Source organism: Hyposmocoma kahamanoa, unplaced genomic scaffold, assembly GCF_003589595.1.
Source record: "Hyposmocoma kahamanoa isolate Upper Pololo Valley unplaced genomic scaffold, ASM358959v1 92, whole genome shotgun sequence".
Taxonomy (NCBI): domain Eukaryota; kingdom Metazoa; phylum Arthropoda; class Insecta; order Lepidoptera; family Cosmopterigidae; genus Hyposmocoma; species Hyposmocoma kahamanoa.
Window position 1 is genome coordinate 9,752,528 of NW_020654748.1, and position 20,211 is coordinate 9,772,738.

The 20,211-nt window shown below is 35.9% G+C and overlaps 1 protein-coding gene across 1 annotated transcript; it reads right to left on the reverse strand.

The window, feature by feature from the left end:
• Positions 1–1,756: 1,756 nt before the first annotated feature.
• On the reverse strand, positions 1,757–18,748 carry LOC113236869 (probable tubulin polyglutamylase TTLL2). The gene is made up of 13 exons (XM_026473083.1): positions 18,610–18,748; positions 18,450–18,536; positions 18,007–18,132; positions 16,649–16,752; positions 9,553–9,703; positions 7,813–7,975; positions 7,534–7,647; positions 6,606–6,811; positions 6,109–6,260; positions 3,035–3,182; positions 2,795–2,878; positions 2,442–2,636; positions 1,757–1,992 (listed from the first exon to the last, which is right to left on the reverse strand). The coding sequence occupies exons 2-13, from the start codon at positions 18,528–18,530 to the stop codon at positions 1,801–1,803; spliced, it is 1,716 nt and encodes a 571-aa protein (XP_026328868.1). The 5' UTR covers positions 18,531–18,536; positions 18,610–18,748; the 3' UTR covers positions 1,757–1,800.
• Between the last annotated feature and the right edge of the window lie 1,463 nt (positions 18,749–20,211).

Sequence of the window (20,211 nt, forward strand, 5' to 3'; positions counted from 1 at the left end):
GGGCAGTTTTGGACTGTTATGGACAGGCGTGTCTCTTACCACAAGGCGCACAACTTGTCCGTCCCATCATTTGGTAACATAAAAAAAAGTAAACACAGCAGATTTCGGAAGTTTGTAGTAGCTTCAAGTTTCTAAAAACTTCATGACGTTACATGTTAATCGATCTTGAACAAACTTTCGTAATGGTTTAAATTTTTACTCAAAAATTTCAAAGGTTTTATTTTGACTTTCTGGTTATTTATTAAATACACAAGTGCGTAAACGACATGTGATTGAAGTCAGCCAGGCCTAAAAGATTTAGAAATTTTCAATTATTTTTCATCGTTTCATGTTTTTTTTAATAATGCTATGTGACGGGATTAACAAGTCGTGCACCTGGTGGTAATCGACACGCCTATCCATAACAGCAGTGCCACTCAGAGCTTTAAATCGCAAAGGTCTTATGGTCACTGCCACTACACCTGTCGCCCTGAGACATAAGTTACCAAGTCCCATGTACCTGTAATTTCACCCGCACCCTTACCATTCAAAACCGGAGCGCAATAATTGTCACATTAACTCTGAAACAGGTGAGGCAGGTACTTCCCAGGACGAACTCTTTCAAAAGAGCTCTACTTTTACTTAAGTGTTCGTTTTTGTATAATAAAATAACAAATAAAAGTCGTTTAAAAAACCAAATACAAAGACACTACGCAAGCACATAGAAAAATTCGTGAGGACCGCTGGTTCGTTCCGTGGCTTAGTTGGTATAGCGTCTGGCACGGTAAGCTAAAAGACGTCGGTTCGAATCCGGCCGAATCGAAGGAATTTTTTTTGAGTGTTCGATATTTGTATTAATAATTATAACAAATTAGTAGAATAAATACACAAAAAATAATTGAGTATCAATTCAATAAAAATTTAAAATAAAATAACATCTTGAACATTAGAATCACTGTTAATGGAATTTGAAACAATGGTTTTCAATTTAAAACGAGACCATAATGATTGAAACGAAGTCTCGGGTTCGCTTCCCGGGCCGGGAGAAATATTTGTATGGCCTACGACAGAAATACTTAAATATTTCTGTCGTGAGTTTGGGTGTAATTTGTGTAGTCTATGTGTGTGTCAATGGTACCCGCGATACAGGGTTTCCCTAGTGCGGGGTTATTAGTGTGTGCGTAAAAATAAATTTACACGTGTTGTAAAAAGTACGAAAAAGTTACGTGCTTAATTAGTATAATTTTAATAATGTTTGCAATTTAGTGTCAATTTATTTATATTCATACTTACATTTTTACCGTGTTTATTTATGTTCCTATTGTGATTTACTTTCTACAGTACTTAAAACTGCTTTGTTTTTTCAATAAATAATTAATAATTTTGTAATGATGAAATTATAGAAATTGTAGTGTTAAACAATTACAGCGTATTATTTTGCTAATAAGTATTTGTCATCTGTCTTTATTTATACCACAAAAGCCAGGTACTATCAACAAATGTGACGCGTTACCATCTTAAAGGTTATTTTTTCGTACTGGCAACGGGGCGCGCAGTGATTAGGCCACTTACAGCTTTCTCGTTCTTATCATTCAATGGCGTTTATAATAAAACTAAATGAAAGGTTTTCACCAAAAAAGGGTGGATATAACATAAAACAGAGTTAGTTAAAATCTTAGCTTGTAAACAAAACTGTTAAGGGACTGAGAAGGCTTCAAGGTTTGAGTAGTCAGTTAGAAGTTGAAGAGAAACATTCAAAATACAAGATATTGAGCAAGCATTTATTTTATCTAGCTACATTGCTTAGGATAATTGAACACATCAAAAAGGAGGCAACCACACTTGAAAGTGTGAGCCGTACCCAAGTTTATTGCGTAGTGCGGCCTCGAAAACCGCGTCTCGCGCATCGTCGCGCGGGCGAGTATCGCGGCCGCTCTCACGTGCCACCTCACGTGCAGCTTTCACGAACTTTGACACTTGTCCTACACTGTCACGTACATCTTCCATCGGTAACTAAAACAATAGTAATATAAAAGTGATTTGTGATTTTTGATTGTCATTGTTCTGTCTACCAAAAAATTCGTCAATGGTTATAGATTGAATACCAATTTTATTTGCTTATCAACGGTTTAATTCCAGACTCGCTAAAAACTTAAAACGGATTTGTGAGGCGTGACGTTTCTCCAAACATTGCAGAAAACGGTACTGCTACATACGGCTCGTATCGTTCACCGATTCTTGAATGTGAGTCGCCGACCCCGGCCGAATGTACCATTGCCTCGGAATGCGTAACGAATAGACTTACCATTTAAAAGTTCAAAATTCACAATGGATGAACTTTTCCATCGCCCTAAACTTAACCCCTTATAAAATTAATCTTTCTCTTATGATTAGCAGATACGGATCCATGATCGTGCTAGCGAAGGTTACGACGGCTAATTGAGTTGAAAAAAAAAAATTACTTGTTCGTCTGTTGGCAACGTGTGTGGATATATTCGAATCCAGTGCCCCACACTGCCGACGGCCTGACTCCACCGCACGCCATTGCCCCATGAACAAGCACTTTGCATCCGCCGACGCGAGGCTGCTGTAGCGTATCCACCCCGCCAAGTTTCGTCGACGGGCTCAGCTGGTGACGTAGCCACACTTGAAGACGACTAAAACCAGAATTCATAAAGTAATATTTAACTGCAATTACAACAGCAAATCAAATTGCTATATAGCTCTGTTACTTTTAAAGATTGTGGCTTTTGTAAGAAAGATATATAATAATGTTATTCTGATTCCATAAAAAAGTTTTTTGAATTTTAAATACCTGAACATCGGATTCTGCCCTAATATCTGAAGAGGTTTTGGAGACTCTACCGCTATTTACTTCTCTATTCTTATCCGTCATATCCTGAAGCACACACAAACTGCAGTTAAACAATTGCGAGATCTCTCTTTCTTAGAAGAAACTACGAAGGTATGTTATGTATTCTAGAATAAAACATTAGCAATATTTTTATCGAACAACGATAATGCTAGTTGAGGCAGAGTATTATTGCACTTTTACCGGTAACTTGTCAGTTAAAGGCGGCTGCAAGGTAACACAAGTAATCGGCATAATTCTTCGCCGGCGAGTCCCTCGTCTGTGCGCCGCAATGGGCGTCCTGGACTGCAAAGTACGGGGAACACTACCACTTTCGTCCTCGGAACTACAGCTAGAAAACAAAGTGTGTCTAATTAATTTATGTGATCGATTACTAATGTAAACGACGTAAATTCACAAATAATTTTAAACACTCTGGCTACAGCTAGTAAAATTAACTGCACAATAGCGTTTAGTGCACTTTATTACAGACCAAGTTATAGAATATATTTTTATTTTATAATACCAAGTGACGGGATGAACAAGTCGTGCGCCTGGTAGTGAGCCACACGCCTGCCCACAACAGTTGCATTGTTACTCAGTGTTTTAAATCATAAAGATCTGGGGGCGCCGCCACTACGCCCGTCACCCTGAGACATAAGTTGACAAGTCCTATGTGCCTGTAATTTTACCAGCATCCACCCTTCACAACCGGAACACAGTAATGTGACCATTACTGCTTGGCGGCAAAAATAGGTAAGGTGGCAGTACTTCCCTGGACGAGCTCTTTCACAAGGAGCTCTAACTAACTACCACACAAGCTCTAATAACAATCTGTACATTAGCCAGTTAGAAGTTCTCAATAACGGCATAGGCTGCATTAATAAGTTCTACAGTAAACGTATAACCGACTACAGCGCCACTGTACCCCAAAAATAAGCATTTTATACGCGATTTATACGCTATGGGTCCTGCAATGGTCGTTAAATCTGTGTTAGTACGAAGATACAAAGGAGAGAGAAGAAGATGCGCGCTGTAAATGTGCGTCTATGTAGTACAAAGGTGCTCTGCAAGTGGTCAGTGTGCGCCTAAGTAATTCAAGGAGCTATGCGCCTAAGTATGTAAAATAAGTTCTTGTAGCGCGACTATAGCGCTCGCATTCTATTTAGAAGACAACTGAATTAGAGTTTACGGCGCTGTACTAGATATACAGCAACAATATTTTGGGAAAATAAACAAAACACATTTTATTGCACATAAAGTCGTGACCTTGGTAATTGCAAAGTGATGGAGGATACGATTGCAAATAAAAAATGACAACAGTTTGTATAATAAAATAAGTTTTCCGTTTAATATATGCAAAATAAACGTGTGAGGACCAGTTTATTATTTTTAGCAAACATTTTTACGCGTCTTCTACATGTGCAGTTTTTTGTGTTAAAAGTATATTTAATTAGAGTGTTTGAAGTTTGAATTTAGTTTAAATAAGATATTTTAACTTTGTTGGAAATTTATTTAAGGTCACGGGTAAGGAATAGTGAAGTGGATTCGGTTTTTATACATATAAAAGATATTAAAAATATGTATATAACCTAAAAAAATTGGTTTTATTAAAAACTGTAATGGCGTCTCGGTTACAACAGCTATTAGAGTTTACTAACACTGTTTTACCTACTTAGTCGCTAATATTCACCGCTAGTCCTTTCGGTTTTACAATTGTAGAATTGACGCGCCATTGTAAGTTTTTAGAAGTAAAGTTGTTGTAGAATTCTCAAATATAACGGCCTAAGCGGTATTTTAGAAATATATTTCTTTGCTGTAGATAAAGCCTTCCAAAGGCTATAGTAAAATCTATTTAACAGCTCCAATCGAAAAATACTATATACCACCTAAAGCGTTTTAAACGAAGCTAATAACTCCATTCAAAAGCCCTCTACAAGACCTCAAGGTGTTAATTGAGCTTTAGAAATATACGATATATCACCTAAAGTGTTTTAAAGGAAGCTAATAACTCCATTCAAACACTTCTAACTTCAAAAGACCTCTACAAGACCTCAAGGTGTTATACAAGCTTTAGAAATATACGATATACCACCTAAAGCGTTTTAAAGGAAGCTTACACTAATAACTCTCTTTCTGCTGAATATCAATGATATATTAATTCCAGGTGCCTTTGGGTATGCTGATGACAGCACAGTTATGGACAGGTACTTGAACAATACAAGGGTTAGAGGAGAAGACATCCAGTCTTGTCGAGAGTCCATAGTTAGTCGATTAAATTTGACACTTAAAGCAGTCTCCGTTTGGGGCGATGTCAACCTTTTCAAGGCGAGAGTGAAAAGTCATTATTTAGGTGTGCATACTACATCGTCGACCTCATCATCACTTTCCATCAGGTGAGATGGAGGTCAAATGCGCACTTAAAAAAAAAAACACTTGTTATTTCAAAAGCCGCTACAAAACCTCACGATGTTATAAAAAGTATTTATAAATCTGCTTTACAACCAATGCATATACAATAGCTTTATCTCTAGTCTTTTTATCTCTATCATTTGTCGTTGTATGGCTATTGTACGACTTGCGCCTGTTTAATTACTTTTGAATATGCTACTGAAGAACTTAAGTACTATAGCTAATATACAACTATTCGGTTGTACAAAGGTAGTATAAGCAGCTGGGTTGGGTACTGCTACTAAACTATCCACATTTTAAACTGCAATGTGAACACTGCATGTAGTCTTTATAATTGCTTTTCAAGTGACAGATCCTACATCTTGAGGTGTGTTTCACCACACAAGCAAGGATCAATTTTGCGTAACTGGTGATGCCACTCCACATGTTCGTGGAACAAGTTTGTTAAAAGGAATTGCACTGCTCTCCCGTTGAAAATGCTGTAGGCAATTATCATACTTAAGTATAATTGCTCGCTTAGATTTTTTTTACTACTGTATTTCGCGTGATATTAAAAACTTTGCCTTTGGTACATTGACTTACAATTATATGGACGTCGGGTCCGCGCTAAAAAGTGTCCGCACTTGTAAGGCGCTACAATCGTATACAGAGCGCCAAACTCCGCTTTAGTCTTCATTTGTTCGACTGACAGCGCGATACTGCGATGACATTACAACTTAAATTTCGAATAGGTTGACTTGGGACATTTTTTTCGTGGTTTTTGTATTAGACCCGTCGTCCATTTATTTGTAAGTCAATGCTTGGGTACGACACTTTTAACATATAAGAACTATGTTGAGTGTGTGCGTTATAAGAACAACGGTAACCTATGTAGCATAGCCGCAGGGGGCCCTTGCAGAAGGGAGAGCCCGGTATGCCTCATAGGTAATCCTAGTAAGTCGAACAACTCATGGAGCATCGGCTGCTTCACTATGACGTCAGCTTCGCAATCTGCCCCTAGTGCCGGTGAAAGGTTGACCTAGAACAGTTCAATTTACAATATTTATTTACTTGTTAAATGCAATGTAAACATGTTGTTAATCATAGAAATAAAGATTAACTTCATTTACCAAATGAGATTTTTAAATACATATGGCTTATAAAACACCGGGGTCTTAAAGTGAAAAGTAAGTGTAACATGTGCTGAGTTTCTATAGTTTGAATATATAATTTGTATTTGGCACAAAAATAACTTATTCTTAATTTGAACTCTATAGTCACAGCACGTCGTTAATACTTATAAAAAATTGGCTAATATACTACAAGCGGCAGGATGCGTCGATGTTTGATCCTATGTATAATAATAATAATTACTCTCTCTTACTTCAATCAACCAAGGTTTCAAGGAGTCGTCCAAAAGAACATCAAAGCCATAGAATTCGAAGCAATTCCTTGTAGGGGGTGTCCCAGCAGCTTGTGCCAATAGAGTCAAAGTCACCAATGCTCTAATGCGCTGCCATACTAACCACTCAGTCACGCCCCATCTACCTATCAGAGCTCGCCGCACTTGCTTCAAGGTCCACTTGCAACCTATTAGTAATTATTTTATGTATTGAGATTAATTAAACGAGATAAATAAAAAAAATGTTTTCTATGTGTGAATATGTAAACATCAAGCAGTACAATAATATGTAGTAAATATACACATAACTTAATTTATGTGAAGTAACTTTCCTCTGCACAACTTCCTTCCGTGCTTTAATTTTATTACGATAGGTAATAAATAATACTTCATACGAAAGTAATATATTACAGTTGTTTGGATCCGTCGACGCCGTGATGTATGAGGAAGCGTCGGAAGATCAGCGCCTGTCTCCAGACTGACATTAGTCTGAGTTGCTACCTTTTTAACCGACTTCAAAAAAGGAGGAGCTTTTTTTGGATTCACATAGTGATTACTCCGACATTGTGAACCGATTTAGAAGATTCTTTTTTTTGTTGTTTGAGTATTCCCATTAAAATTTGAATAAAATATTTCACCTCTAAAGGGTGGCAAATTAGGGAACTAATCGGTTTATTGTATTTCATCCACTTTCCGTTACCCGATTTCAATAAAACTTGGTAATTCCACAAATTTTTGAAGTTTGTTTTTTATCATAGTAGCACCACATTATTCTTATATTTAATATTTACTGTTTTCGTTACATTTTTAACATACCTACTTTTATTTTTGTTAACTGTACAAATGTTGATTTGTGTGTTGTTAGCCATGGCATAAATGTTTTTCTCTTATATATATTTTAAAAACTAACCACTGCCTATCCTGTCTTTACACTCTGCATATCTTGGTCCCGTTTTGTTTAGAGACGAATTCGTTAAATGTCTGTATGGATTATGGATATCAGATAGTGTATACTTGTCCGTACCTGAAAATTATTGTAGAATTTTATTAATCTATGAGCAATGAAATGTAATGGAGAGAAAGATATTCTTATTTCTATTTTGTAGATCTATATCTGAAAAGCATATTAAATTGGAATATCTTTGTCAGTAAACAGTTACCAAATAGAAAAATGTCTCAAAATGCTCACCAAACCTAGCCAGCCCCTCGGCGTACATATAAGCAGTGAGAGGTCGGTACCCAGGCACACAGACGTACAATCGAAGATCGAACTTGTACCCAGCGATCAACAAGGGTCTTTCTATATACCGCTGAACTACTGCCGCTGTCCCACATCGCATTTCACAAATACTCTGCAATAAGAAAAAGGATGAGAAAGTATTGTACGCATAGTAACATAGTTGAATAAACATTGTACAGTTATGTCCAATGTATCAATGGAGTACGCATATGATTAATCTCACTTGTTACGATACACCATGTCACGCGGGTCTTACGTAATAATGATAGAAAGTAACGCCTTATCGTAACGCATTATTTATTGTAAAAGTTATAACAGTTATAATAAAAACAATGGTATAAAAACAGGTACAATAATATGAAAACATTTCATAAGCTCTGAGTGTAGACAGGAGTGTAGCTTCTTATTAGGCGCACGGCTTGTTCGTCCCGTCAGTTGATATTATAAAAAAAAAGTCTCCCTACAGATTAGACAAACGCAAGTGATCAAGTGACCCCAGAAGGGCCTGGTATTCATATGTAATATAATGCTGGTTTATAACCGCGCGCGTGTGTAAAGGTAGACGATTAGCGACAGCATCGCCACGGCATCGCGTTTGCATCGCTGCTGAAAGTCGCAGTGTGTAACCACTCTTAGGCTTACATGATTGAAGGTATGGAGTGGCGACTGAACGAAGCAAAGTAGAATGACGAAGAAAAGGAACTAGAGAACGATTCAAAATTTCAAAAGTAATAAGAAAAGGGCGATAAAAAGGTGGGATGACGATGAAAGGGGATATTTTCAAATCATATAATTTATTTCTTTATGCTTATAAAGGCGTTATAAGAATGAATTTTCGAATCACTGTGATCCCCTTTGCGGCACACAAAGTTTTCATAGCTTTTAAATAATTTTCATGTAATTTTTTAAACCTCATTATAATCATGCAGTCCAATTAATCGCAACCATTTACTAATAAAACATACCAATACATCAATAAATAAAATGTAAGAATAATTAATGATCGACGAATAGAATGATTTAAAAGGTTTGTCTAATTTAAAAAAGAAATAGTATAAATACATGAAATGCAAATTTTATAAGAAATCTTCAATATCGTAGAATGTCATAACATTCAGGTAATTAAATAATAATTTCTTGAATTCTGCACAATTATTATAATTCCTAAAGTCACTTGGTTGTTTCTTGTAGACCTTCGTAGCCTATATTACTCTCTTTTAAAATAGAGCCGTTTCACATGATCTAGTTTTAAGTTATCAGAACGGCGAATATTTTGAATTGGCCATTACTATTATTATTATTACGGAGATTTTTGTATCCTCTAAGTATCTTAGAAATAATTCACTTTTGGTTATTCGTCCTTTCTATATAATAATTATTATATTTATGTAATACTTTTGATTTGTTCAATACGAGTGTGATTTCGGCAATGAGAGCACTGAGTGAGCACTTTGACACATGTCGAGGCTTACAACTTCTGTGGTTTTTCTTTTTCTTTTATGTTTTATATGATAAGTTAGGTAAATTATGCCCCCAGATTTTTTATTATATTTTTACTTGAGGATCTTTAATTGGCTCTCGGTCAGCTTAAAACTAAATTAAATAATAATAATAACTATTTAACTTAGTTTTAAGCTGTTGGTCTTCCTTTAAATAAATAAATCCTGTTGAAGAAGTGTACATACTTACTCTGAAGAGAAATATTCCACGTCCCTGGCTCTGAGCCACTGGTTTGTGTATCCAGACTACATTGGCGCCATTGCCATCTTCGCTGCGCCGAAGTCGCGAACATTCGGACACCAGCTTAGCGTATTCTAAGGGAAGGTGGTAGCAGGGTGGACTGGAACAGATAATAATAAAAGGTTAGAATCAAACTGTGAAAACAATATTTTACATTAGAATATTTATTGTAATGAATATCGTGATGTTCTACTACCATGCGTCACTAGTTTGATATAATTATTAATACAAAGTTCAAATACATTCTTTCGATTTGATAGGGCTCGAACTCGCGTTAGTGCCGTACCGTGTGACCGCTCTACTAACAGAGCTACAGATCGAACACCTTGCGAATTGACTTAAAAAAAAGAGGAGGTTCTCAATTCGACTGTATGTTTTTTTATGTATGTTATGCGAGTTATCACATTATTTTTGTTGAAAAGAGGGTACCTCAGTAGCGGTCGCATTTAAATTTAAAGAAAATATTCCACCTCTAAGCGTGGCAAAGTAGGGGATGAATGACTTTTGAGGTCAGTTTTTTAGTGCTGTACTAAGATTATATTAAATGCATTGTATGACATTTATGGTATGACAATATAAAAAACTTCAGTTGTAAGTTAAATTACTAGTTTGTCGATTTATACATCATTACAAAAAAGATTGGAATTGTTCCGAAAATGATGCTAGTTAGGTACTTCGTTTTATTTATGATTATGCTAATATGTTTTGCATGGTAGTTGTCAGCCTTTCAGTTTACTATCTGGTCCGCTAATTTCGCTTTTTAAATTAATTTTATTATACAAAGAATGAAATATAGTACTTGCAGCTTTATGGTAATTAAAATTCAGAAGAATAACTATAAACACGAATATAACTGCCAAGGTTTCTAAACACTTTAAGCCAGTTCAGGGTTGCTGAGTACACGAGCGTTAATTATTTTCACCCTTTCAAACTTTCATGGTTACGAAAGAGCTATGGGAAGGCACATTTTATCCTTCATCTCTTTCTACCTTCAATATTCCTTTAAATGTAAAGGAGACAGTAGTATATTCAGTAGATAGTCCGGTAATTGGTAGTCAGGGTTGGTTTTAGTTGCACAATTGTCACGCAACCCGGTACCACTTACTGTAATTGCTGTGAAAGCTATTCATTAACATTCAGGGCATAATTTAATGTCAACCTTTGTTGTTTGAATAAATACTTGAAATTTTTAACATTGCCTTTTGAATTTAACTGCAAAATTTCATAGTTTGAATAAAGCCTCTTACCTTACTAATCATGAACTTATTGTTAGAAATTATAAGTATTTTATTTTATGTACTAATGTTGCTGGAATCCGTTGATTTAAGTAAAGATTGCGCCGAATCCGCTTTCGGCCAGCAAAACTACTATCATAGCTTTAATACGGTATGTACTAAAAAGCAACTTCTTACTATTATGGAAAAATGTAATGTGCAACTTTAAAAATCGGTGGCAGTATCTCAAATTTGCTTAACGGTACCTCCAAGGAACACTACACCAACTTTATTTTTAGTGATTTTCTGTTATTTCTGTAAACAGCCATATTTATTTACTAATATTTAAAAAAATAAAGAAACAAAAGACAAAATTCGAAAAAAATTTTGTGAGAAAAAGAAACAAAATAAAAACGGAACAGGTCCAAAAATTGGCTAAGTGTTCATTGGAGGTATCGATAAGATATTTGATGAATAAGTTAAATAAATTATAAGTTAAATAATAAGCACGAAGCTTTTTTTACGTTCGCGAACGACGCTTCTATTTATATATAGTATTCATATAATTAATAAATAAACGATTCAACTAAGAAAAGTCCGAGAACATTAATTATTTACAAATACTGAGTGATGTCGTGCGGCACGCAACGCGTTCTTCATTCGGATGGCCGCCTGTGACGTCGATTTCGTCTATAATACAATCAACCATGCGATTTTGCAGATTTAGAATGTAGTTATTTATCATCATAACAACTATAAGGACACTGAAAGGAATATAGGAAAGTCCACCAAATATGTGCCAAAACTAGGATGCTTATAGCTTCTAACGCAGAGGCTCCCAAACTTTTTTGCCTCGTAGGCCACGTGCTGTTTTTTCAGTTTTGCGTAAACCGCCTTTATAAATGGAGATTGTTTTACAAACAACTTCAAATGTGTTTTTGACAACTGACAGTGCTACTCACTTTGATAAGTTTAACAGTGTACTAATTTATTGTTCCGTGTTGTGAGCATTACTGTGTTTCGGTTTCACAGGGAAAAGGTGCTGGTGAAATTACAGGCACATTGTCTTGTCTACTTATGTTTTAAGTAGAGACGGGAGCAGTGCCAGTTCCTCAGATCTTTGCAATTTAATGTTTTGAGTTACCACCAGGCACATGACTTGTTCGTCCCGTTCCTTGGTATCATAAAAAAAAAACTAATAAACCTTTAAAACGGAACATCCATAATACATTTATACATAATTCTTTTCGCAGCAGTAGAGCTCCTTGTGAAAGAATTCGTCTAGGGGCCTTACCATGAACTCTTATTACAGTTCAATGTAAGTTCGTAACGACAAAAAAGCGGGATGGTGATATATATACACTTCATGTAGCGCTGTCTCACAACAATTCATTTTAGGTCCTAAACTGAATCGTATTATGAGTTCATGGTAAGGCCCCAGGGCTGTACTGTCACCTTACCTATTTGTGCCACCAAGCAGTAATATCCGGTTTTGAAAGGTAAGGGTGCTGGTGAAATTACAGGCAAACGGGACACGGTCAACCCGTGACCATGGAGCGTGCAACCGTTCCGAAATATCGGGAAAATAAAAAGAAGTCGTACCGTGGTAAGAAACCTGATACTAGTGATAATCATTTAGTGAATAACCACGAAAGTCTTAAAATCTATATTGTCAAATTATGTCTCAGGGTGACAGGCGCAATGGCAGTACCCCTCAGAGCTTTACGCTTTAAATTACGCGTTATGGACAGGTGTGTAGCTTACCATCAAGCGCACATTTTGTTCGTTATATTTGGTATTATAAAAAAGCTAATAAAAAACGGAACATCCAAAATACATAAAAAGAACACTAGGGTACAGCCGATAAATAACATTGTCTATACCTATTATTTCAATAATAGTCTGCATTTATTCAAAAAGTTAAACGTTCAAAAACTGAGTCACGAAAGTGCATTGTACCAAGGTCTCTGCTAATGGTAATAATGTCATTGCTCAACAGAAAATGTACCTTTAGCAGGTATTTTGTATTAATTTAATGTTCGTGCGTTAAAACCTCGAAATATACGTCAACGATGACGTCACGAGTTACGAAATTTACTGATAAATAATTTTCAACTGGCTGAACGGTTACCATGCCGGTCTGCCAGGCAGAGGTCCCGCGTTCGATTCCTGGGCCGGGAGAGATATTTGCATGACCTACATTTATTTCTCTCGTGAGTTTGGGTGTAATGCGTGGTCATCTACGTGTGTGTCCATGGCACCCGCGATACAGGGTTTCCCTAGAGCGGGGCTATGAGTATTAGTGCGTTATTTATAACTTTTTTATAAAAAAACCGACCTGAAAAGTTCGTGGAATTACATTTATTTGCCAAGTATTATTGAAATCGGTCACCGGAAAGTGCGCGAAACAGGATTCATCCCCTAGGTTGCCACCCTTAAAGGTGGAATATTTTTCTTAAATTTAAATGAGACCTTACTGAGGTATCCAAGAAAAAAGAATCGTGAAAATGGGTTCACAAATGCCGAAGTAATCGCGTAACAAACACACAAAAAAAAAATACAGTCGAATTGAAAACCTCCTCCTTTTTGATGTCGGTTCATTATTATTTTAGATAAAATTACAAACAGTCTATAGGTACAACACATAAGTAAACGGTTGTAGCAATCAGCAAACTTTAGATAAACACCGGTTTCAACTAGTTAAAAAGCATTTACATTTTATGTAAATAAATGTACTAATTAAGACATTCAAGACTTGAACCTGCATCTATATGCCAAACTGGGAACCCAGTTTGGCATAGGTACAGACGCAGGTTGAACCCAGTCAGATCGAAGGATTTTCTCTTTGTATTAACAATTATAACCAAACCAATGGAGATAATAGTTAGCCTATAATAATAGTCCCACTGCTGGGCCCAAGCCTCCTTCCACAATGCGAGGGCTTGGGCTGTAGTACCCACACGGGCCAACTGCTTCCGTGGCCGAACGGATACCATGCCGGACTGCCACACAGAGGTGCCAGGTTCGATTCCCGGGCCGGGAGAAACACTGGCCTAACCTATTTAACCTATATTACAATTCAAATTATGTTTGATTCATCGTTCAAGACAAAGTTGAAAGAAATAAATCTCCAAACACTGCCAAATCTTGTAATTAACTTTATATATATATATATATATATATATATATATATATATATATTACTTTACTATACGTATAGTAAAGTAAAAAATAAAAAAAATAAGAAATAAAATAGGTTTTATTTGACATGCAAAATACATAAATTTCAAACATAACAAGAAGTCAAAGGTTGTTATAATAAAGATTCGCCTTCCAAATACGTTGCTGTTGAATACAAGAGTTTAGCCAATGCTAAATTAAAATGTATTAAAGCTGAAATAGTAATCAGTTTGAATTCGATCACTCGAAGAAGAAAGTCACGCGGAAAAGTTAAGCCACCCCAGGGTTTTAAAATTTACGACCCAATTAGAATTCATTTGCGTGACTTTTTTCTTTTGTTTCATTCAAATTGTAAAAAAGTAAATGATATTCGTCCTTTCCTCGCATTTGAACGTTTGACCTTGTGTGCTTTAACCTAATTGCGGTAAACTGTTAACAACGATTTGCCTGTAAATCGGTCGGTGAAATTATTTCCGGTTAGAAAAGATTGAATTTCTGAAACGCACGAAACGAAGTATACGTACCTAAGTGAATAAAGAACAAAAAACAGAAAAAGTATAATATATTGGTAATTTTTCGAACAGCTTATGTTCTTCATAACACCAGAACAAGAAATGCTAGCATGCCTGAAGACCAAATATTGTGCCAACAGACCGATCTTACTGCGAATTCCCAACTTGTTTTGAAACAACGAAATTCTAGATAGAATTTAATTGTAAACAAACCTACGTTTTGGGCCGTTTACGGTCCCATGGTCACGGTTGATTGGTACATGGGACTTGTAAAGGGGCCGAAACGTTGGTTTGCTTGAAAAACAAATATAAGCGATTTAAATCTGCAAAAATAGTTTCATTCCTTTGTGTAACAATCGCGAAAACCTAAGAACTCGGTAAATAAAAATGAAAGTTAATAAAACATAAAAGCGCTTTTAGGGGAATGTCGATCTTGTTTCGCTGATACAAGACATATAATGCATAATAACTCGTTTTCGCTAATAATGTCGATTACTTTAGTTAAATAAGAGCAATGTTACTATTTAACAACCGAATTCGAATTATATGCATAATGGTGTGAGGTACAAAATTAAATTATAGGCACGTGGAACTTGCCAACTTGTGTCTCAAGGTGACAGTCATAGTGGCAGTGTAGTGAAATCTTTGCGATTTACCATGGACGTGGTACCATAAAAAAATGTGAAACATGAAATTTTTATTTTATATTCCAACAATTAAACAATCAGACAATTCAAGAAGCTTCAATAGTAAATTAATTATTAGTGTGTCGATTTATACACTATGATAAAAAAAGATTAGAACTGTTTCAAAAATAATGGTAGTTATTCTTAAATTCATCATTATCGCAAAGTGTGCTTGATAAAGAACCTAAAGCAGATGAGATTCCTTATTTCGTCTTAGTACTAAATTTGTATTGAATTCATATTCAATTATTTTTTGTGAAATCACTCCACTAGTTTGTTATAATTATTAATACAAAATTTAATAAAAGTTAATGGCGACATCTCTAGTTGGTAGCTGTAAAGATATCTGAGTGACGAAAATCTTTCATAGATTTCTCATAGATGGCGCTACGGCTAAAAAGTCGTTAAAAAACCAAACCTAAAGATCCTAGAACCAAGCATATAGAAAAATTCTTGAGGTCCGCTGGTTCGTTCCGTGTCTTAGTCGGCATAGCGTCTGGCGCGGTTTGCTAGAAGACGTCGGTTTGAATCCGGTCGGATCGAAGCATATTTTCTAAGTGTTCGATCTTTGTATTAATAATTATCATTATAACTTTTTAATAAACACCGACATCAAAATCTCTTTAACGATAACCTAAACGCATATGAATTGTCTCATCAAACCGAATCGAATGACCCCAAACACAAGGTAGTTGCTGTACACTGTTGAGAATTTTCTCATCTGCCATTTCCATCATTAGATTAGCTCTAGGTCACCATAACATTTTATTTTCATTAGAATTACATTAACGTGCCAACTTTTATTGAAATCGGTTGGAAGGACTAGATTCGTCGCCTAATTTGCCACCTCTAGATATTTATAATATTTTGTTCAAATGAGAATGGGAGCACTACTGTGGCACGCCCATCCTAACACAAAAAGAATCATCGATCGGTTAACAAATGTCGGAGTAATCGTGTAACGTACACACAAATAATCCCAGTACAGATTACTAAAAAACTGGCCTTTAAAGTTCGTGGAATCACATCTATTTGGCAAGTTTTATTGAAATCGGGTACCGGAAAGTGTGCGAAACAGGCCCTAGCTTGCCGCCGTTAGAGGTGGAATATTTTCTTCAAATTGAAATGGGACCACTACTGGGTACCCTCTTTCCAACAAAAATAGAATCATCAAAATCGTTTCACAAGAGTTATTGCGTAACATACATAAAAAGAAAAAATCACAGGCGACTTGAGAACCTCCTCCTCTTTTGAAGTAGGTTTGAAAACAGTTAAATTGCCTCACAATAGATAACAAACCTCCCCCAGATGTAATCTGAAAATATACTAAAGGTTTCATACCTTTAGTATATTTTCAGATTACATCTTTAACACAGAACAGAACAAAACGCGTTGAAAACAACAAAGCGGACTTTTACGCACACGTTATGAGATACATCGATACAATATTTACCTAAAATCGTAAATAGATCCGTAGATACGTCGCATACACCGCAAGAGCCGGGATAAATTGTCTTTGCGACATATGGAGCCTCCCTTGGGAATGTGGTTCATAAACTGTAAATAAAAAATATTTTTATTCAATTTATAAAAAACGATTTAGCGCTTCATATAAGGGAGGTGCCAGGTTCGATTTTTTTTGACAAATTTAATAAATTTCCTAAATTGTCGGTTATAATAATTTTTTCTGGTATAGACTTTAGTAGCAGTAGAGCTCCGTGTTGTAGAGTTCGTCCAGGAAAGTATTGCAACCCTACCTATTTCTGCCGCCAAGCAGTAATGTGAGCATTACTGCGTTCCAGTTTTTAAGGATAAGAATGAGACTTTTCAACCTATGGCTCAAGGTGACGGGCACAGTGGCCCGCCACTCAGATCTTTGAGATTTAAAGCTCTGAGTGGTACTGCAAATGTTATGGACAGGCGTGTTGCTTACCATCAGGTGTACGACTTATTCATCTCATCACTTAGGATCACAAAAAAAAACAGGGAACTCCTAGTTCGAGTCCAGGTAATTGTTATGAATATTTCGCACATTTATATTATTATAATTATTTCGCACCCTTTAATCTGTAATCTGCAAAATTACAAGTTTTCCGAAGAGAGGCTTAAATATTCTACGAATTAAATTACTTAATCACATGTTTTACTCGTTAGGTCGATATTTTACATTGCAAATAATCTATAATACTTTATTTTTCTGAAACAAATTCTATGAATACGATTCTGAAATTCCCCATCAATATTATAATTATATCGAATCCACCCCAAGTACCAAGTAGTTCGGTGAATGGCAGATAACGCTCCTCGCGTCACGCAGGATGCTAATACGTATTTAGGACACGAATTCATTCAATAACTTTACTTGTGATTCGATTTTGTAGCCGTAATTCTGACAAAAGAATAGAATTTTTGTTACGCCGCAATTCACATTATTGAGATGACAAAGCGAGTTTTGTATCCGATTAATATATTCGTATTATTTTATTATCAAAAGAATAGAATATAATTTTATTTAGAAATATGTTAATTAGATCTTTCTGGAAACTCGTCCTTTATTTACTCAATTCACTCACATTTAAGTAAATATCATCCTATGTTTTCTTAGAAGGTTCTGCAAAATCTCTTTAAATACATTTTTTAGCATCAGTTACATGGCGTAGAAATGATAATTTACACATTAGTTTTTACACACACGTATAAAAAATTAAATATTTACTAACAATACCGATAAAGCGATTCAAGCTAATCTTAAACATACGCAATTAGAACGGGCTACTGAAAACCAACATCAAAGTTCTAAAACTTTTTAACCTGCCAGTCTCCTAGAGCCTTGTAACAAGCAGCAGGGAACGCGCTTGTCCGCCACCAAAGATTCCATTTATTCTCCTCTCCGGTATTGTAACCCTGGTACACTCGCCATCCTCGCTCTGCGCAAACCTTGAACAATACTTACAATTTTTAATACAAAGATCGAACACTCAGAAAAAATTCCTTCGATCCGGCCGGATTCGAACCGACGTCTTCTACGTATACGTCTTCGACGTCTTCTTGGAGTAATTTCACAAAAAATAATTGAATATCAATTCAATAAAAATTTTAAATACTTACAATTATTATCAAAAATACGTAATTACAACTGATTAATATGTATTAAAGAAAACGATTTTTTAAAATCTGTTTCCAAATATAAAGAAATTACGAGTCGTGGAAAAGTTTTGCGGTTTGATGTTCAAAAGTGTAAGTTCATTTCTTACCTTGACAAGAAGGCTAGGCCCCGATCCGTTGTCATTCAGTCGGTAAACAAAAGGCTCGTCGCTAGCGAAGCCGTCCTCCATGTTTCTCTATAACATTTCATAACTTTACTAACATGACATAAAATTTTGTTAACAACACTTATGTACCAAACAAACTAACGTTAGAGTCGTCATATCAGCTGGATGTGATTCGTCATTTGGTGAGTGGATGAATCGAAAACACGTGAACAATCGCATGTCAGCTCATCATAGCAATCGTAATTTTTGTTCGTAGATGGTTCGTAGCACTTTTGCGGGGCGAGCGTCTACCCCTGATGCCTTCCCGCCCTCTACTAACCGGCGCACATTGCAAGCATCAAAGCTAAAGCAACGGGAGTGATTTATAGCCGGGATTCCGTGACGCTCACGCTTTCCGTAAAAAGCCACGTAACGAGAATGCATTTTCGTGAAAACTAATCACAGCTTTCTATTTATATCGTCAGACAGCCAAATGGTTGAAAGAAACATTTATAAATGACTTTTGTCCCTGACCCTGAAATAGGTTACATTTTTAACATCGCATTATGAATCGGAATGTTACGCCGGGGTAGACATATGCAAATGAATCTCGTTGTAGTCGCTCACTTTACTAATCTCGAGGCTTATTATCTAACATTGGATATTTTTCTCTACACAATTCAGCGATTATTTAACTAACAGTTCGTAAGCGTCTAAACAAATCAAATTACCGCAATTCAATTTTCGTGTGGCGATTGTGAAGTTTGACAGAAGTTACTTGTAACCCACTTTTCTAAAAATGCTGTTTTGCGTGTCTTCGATGATAAATGTTCGTATTACCATAAGGGACTTCTTGAAAAATCCATCGTGACCGACATCGGTAAATGCTTCGGGAGGAATCAGTTATGTACAATAAAACACAATGTTTTGAATACGCAATAAAAGGTTTAAGTTATTGTCTCATTTTTTATTCAGTCACGGCGACGAGTTTAGTGTACATTTAAACCAATGGCATTTATTTGTTTTATAATGTATTCAAGCTATTTAGAGATACATACAGGTTCTATTGTACCTACTAACAGCTTCGGTACCTATCTAGAAAATAGGGAGTGTGCTGTACGGAAAACCAGAAAAAGTCCGTGCAAACGGGCTGATTTGGGTCAGGACCAGACTAAGTAGGTGCGGGCTTGCTTGCACAGGTTATTGTGGCCTTCCCGTAGTAAAACCAAGAGGTTGATAGGGAGGGGCACTATAAAGTAAACTTATTTGTATAGAAAAGGTATGGGAGCTGTACCTTCCAACACCACTTGTGCCTTTAAACTTTGTTTATGTGTACTTCTATTTCACACATACACACACTCACGCACACACACTAACACAGATACACGCGCTCGCGTACAAATATGGGTGATTTTCTTAAAAGTCATAAATACAAAACCAGTCTGAATGTACACACAAGCACAATACGCGTCCGGAGTCCGGACACGTAGTTACTAGTTATATTTAATTAACATAAATAATTAATATAATACATACAAAAATGATTACTGTACATTAAAAATAAATTACAAAGCAGCAAAACGACAATGAAACTAAAAATAACGTGGAATCTCTGTATAGCCTACAATTTGCGGAACGTAATAAATGCGCAGGACGCACAGTAGCTAATAGGTTTTATCATTTTAACCGACAACAAAAAAGTACTTAAAAACTTGACTGTGTGTAACATGTTATTAAGTTAAATTTACGATGCATAATATTATTT